The following is a 3,660-nucleotide window of genomic DNA, read 5'->3' as shown; positions in this document are numbered from 1 at the left end:
TTTTCTCCACACTGGAATAGCAGGGAGGGTTCTATAATGCCCCCAGCATGGGGGCGGGGGCCCTGGGGTGATGGGGCACACCAGGATGACACCGGGAACTTGACAACTGCTGAAAAAGGCAGGCAGAGTGGGGACAGTCAGTCCGCTGGAAGGGCAAAGTTCAGTTCTGGCCTCATGCCTCTTCCTGGCCAGCTGCCAAGCCTCTAGCCTCGGCATTTGAAACTTGAATATTTTGTAAACTGACCCCAAATTGAAGAGAGAAGTTTACTTCCATTGGAGGGGGGAAATGGCATCCCTGGTGTTAGGGACTGTAGAAGGAGCAGCTTCTCCTCTGTCACTACCTGGTGGAGGGAAGGAAACAGGGAAGGCCTCAGTGAGGGGCTTTCTTATTACCTAGCTTCGGGCTAGCTGTTGCCTGGTTGACATTTCACTTAGCTGTGATGGAACTTCCTACAAAAGCATGGTTGTTTCCTTATGTTAGTAGAACTGGAGGAAAGCCTGTCAAACTTCCTCTTGCCAAGGGTCTGGATGATTACTTCCTTCTTGAATTCATTTTGATCTGATCAGGTTCCCAGAGCCAGTACCATCCTTAGATCTGGGCTAGAGGGTCCCCTGCCTCTGAAATGTGCTCCACATTTCAGAGAGCCCCACAGGTCATAAAAACACACTTATTAACAAGCACATGGGCACCTCTTGGCTTAGGATCAGCTAGTCGGCATTGGCACTGTCTGGCCTGTGACCTTGAACATCCACTCCCATGACTGACTGGTGTTCAGGCATCTTGTGTCCTTCAAACCAAAGGTGACCAGAGCCACATGCTGTGGAGACTTGTGGGTTGGGCTGCTGAGGACGCCAGAGGTGGAGAGCATTTCAGAGTGGTTAGAGGGACTGAAGTGCTTGGTAAGAGAAAAGACATCATCACTGAGTATCACACAAATATAAGCGATTGCCCCAGTGGTTCCAAGTGTCCATTTTCTTGCTTTTCTTAGAATCCCAATTCATGGTTCTGGAGGTACTCATGGAATTAAGGTGATTTTCACAACATCACAACTGAGGAACATTGGCCAAATATTGAACAATATTTTAAAACATATAAATAATATAAACAATATTTTAAAACATAATATAAAAATATTTATATTACTCTTAATTTGGTATATATGTAGGTCTCAACCTAATGTGTGAAATGTGATACCAGATTTTTTATATTGTTTTACTGTTATAAAATATTTAATAAGAATTAATTAAATTTTCAAAAACTTAAAATGTCATCTTTATTTAAATAATTCAGATAAAAATTTGATGTCTGTTGATTATATTTCCCATTTAATTAAAAATGTTTTTATTATGGTAAAATGCACATAACATAAACTTTACCACCTTAACTATTTTTATGTGTACAGTTGAGCAGTATTAAATATATTTATATTGTTTTGCAATCAGCATCGCTATCCCTCTCCAGAATTCCTTTCATCTTGCAAAATTGAAACTCTGTACCCATTAAACACTAATTCCCCATCCCCCGACCACCCAGTCCTTGGCAACCACTGCCATTTAACTTTTTTTTTTCTTCAATTTTATTTATTTTTGGCTGCGTTAGGTCTTCGTTGCTGCGCGCGGGCTTTCTCTAGTTGCGGCGAGCGGGAGCTACTCTTCGTTGCGGTTCACGGGCTTCTCATTGCGGTGGCTTCTCTTGTTGCGGAGCAAGGGCTCTAGGTGTGTGGGCTTCAGTAGTTGTGGCTCGCGGGCTTAGCTGCTCCGTGGCATGTGGGATCTTCCTGGACCAGGGCTCGAACCCGTGTCCCCTGCATTGGCAGGCGGATTCTTAACCACTGCACCACCAGGGAAGTCCTGCCATTTAACTTAATACACAATTTTTAATATTTTATAAGAAAAATGTTTTTGAAACATATGAAAATGTTTAAATATTTTGATTTTTGCTACCTGCCTTAATTTAAAAATTTGATGTAAATATATTAAAAATGTATACAATTTTAATGCAGTTACATCTTGTGAGATAATAGAAAACATATATTGGTCTCTGTCCCTGGTTTCTGGCACAAGCTCCCCAAACCCTTGTAATTTCCTAACTGATAAGAGCACTAGGAGCATCTTTTGTTCTAATATTTGATCTTTGGCCCCAGTTCCTGACACAGAGCTCTTAAGTTCCTTGGAATTTCCTGGGTGATAGCAGTGTCTTTTGTTCTAATGAGGTGGCTCTTGGTGGGGTCCTGAATGGGGGCTGGATCACCAGAAAGACCAAGCCATGATTAGAAGCTTGGAATTTTCAGTCCCATCCCCCATTCTCCAAAGAGGGGAGAGGGGTTGGAAATGGAGTTAATGATCAACCATGCCTATGTGAGGAAACCTCCATAAAAATCCCGCAAGTACCAGGTTTGGAGAGCTTCCGGGTTGGTGAACATGTGGAGATTTGGGGAGAGTGACTCACCCAGGGAGGGCTGGAAGCTCCAACCCTCTTCCCACATACTTTGCTCTACACATGTCTTCCATCTGCCAGTTCATCTGTATCTTTTATCATATCCTTTTATAATAAATTGGTAAACAGTACGTAAACTGTTTCTCTGAGTTCTGTGAGTCACCCTAGCAAGTTAATCAAACGCGAGGAAGGGGTCATGGGAACTTTTGATTTACAGCTGGACGGTCAGAAGTACAGGTAATAGTCTGGGCTTGCAATTGGCGTCTGAAGTGAGGGTGGGGCAGTCTTGTGGGACTGAGTATTTAACTTGTGGACTCTGATTCTGTCTCCAGGTAGATAGTGTCAGAATTGAGTTGAATTGTAGGACACCCAACTGGTGTTGCAGAGAATTGCTCAGTGGGGAAACCCACACATATCTGGTGTCAGAAGTGTTGTGAGTGTGGTCATAGTGTGGGTGTCAGAGATACATAGGAGGGAGACTGAATTTTTTCTAACGCACATCTTCTGTTTAAAATTCTTTAGATAATTACTATCAACAGAACACAAGTTATGTGAAATTTTTAATTATAGTAGCATAATTTGTGACTTTGTAAACTCAGGCAATAAAATAAAATTTAAGCAATATATATATATGCTAATGTATGAATTATGTATCTTTATTTTATTAATCTTCCAAACTCACAAAATACACAGACACACACAAACATAACTGACTTCAGTAGTCTTTGATGTTTTACTGAATTTCAGTCATACAAAAAATATCATAGGCGCGCGGGCGGCGGCGGCGGCGGCGGCGGCGGCGGCGGCCGCGCATGGGGCTGAGCAATTAGGCTAGTGAATAATGCATGGCCATTAGCTGAGGGCCGCGCCGATTGGCCGGCCTCCAGCGGACTCGGGCGGCCTATGCAAATGAGGCCGCGCTCGCAATTAGCGGCCGCGCGGCGAGGAGGGGCCGGCGCCTGCGGGACCCGGGCGCGCGGCCGGCGCCGCCTCACATCGCGGGCTCCGCGCTCCTCGGCGCCCGGTGCGGCCCGGCGGGCCGGGAGCGGCGCGGGCCGCGGCGGCCGCCTGGCCCCGGACACAGGCAGCAAACTTTGGCGGCGTCCGCGCGGCGCCTCTCCGGCGGCGCGCCGGGCTCGCCCCTTTATAGAGTGTCTGCGCCGCCGCCCGCGCCCCGCGCCGCGCCCCCCCCCGCCACCGCCCGCCGCCCCTCCCGGAGCGGG

At 46.4% G+C, this 3,660-nt stretch overlaps 1 protein-coding gene across 1 annotated transcript in view; it reads left to right on the top strand.

Moving 5' to 3' along the window:
• Window positions 1-3,660, top strand: part of LOC103083947 (BTB/POZ domain-containing protein KCTD2-like) — a 16,555-nt gene that overhangs the window by 12,231 nt on the left and 664 nt on the right. The window contains 2 exon segments of the mRNA XM_082931074.1: window positions 3,185-3,247; window positions 3,325-3,636. Of these exon segments, the coding sequence (XP_082787200.1) occupies window positions 3,185-3,247; window positions 3,325-3,636 (375 nt within the window).

Source organism: Lipotes vexillifer, unplaced genomic scaffold (genome assembly GCF_000442215.2).
Source record: "Lipotes vexillifer unplaced genomic scaffold, Lipotes_vexillifer_v1.1 scaffold1439, whole genome shotgun sequence".
NCBI classification, from domain to species: domain Eukaryota; kingdom Metazoa; phylum Chordata; class Mammalia; order Artiodactyla; family Lipotidae; genus Lipotes; species Lipotes vexillifer.
Note: the sequence above shows the minus strand (reverse complement) of the source record. Positions and strands in the feature narration are given on the sequence as shown.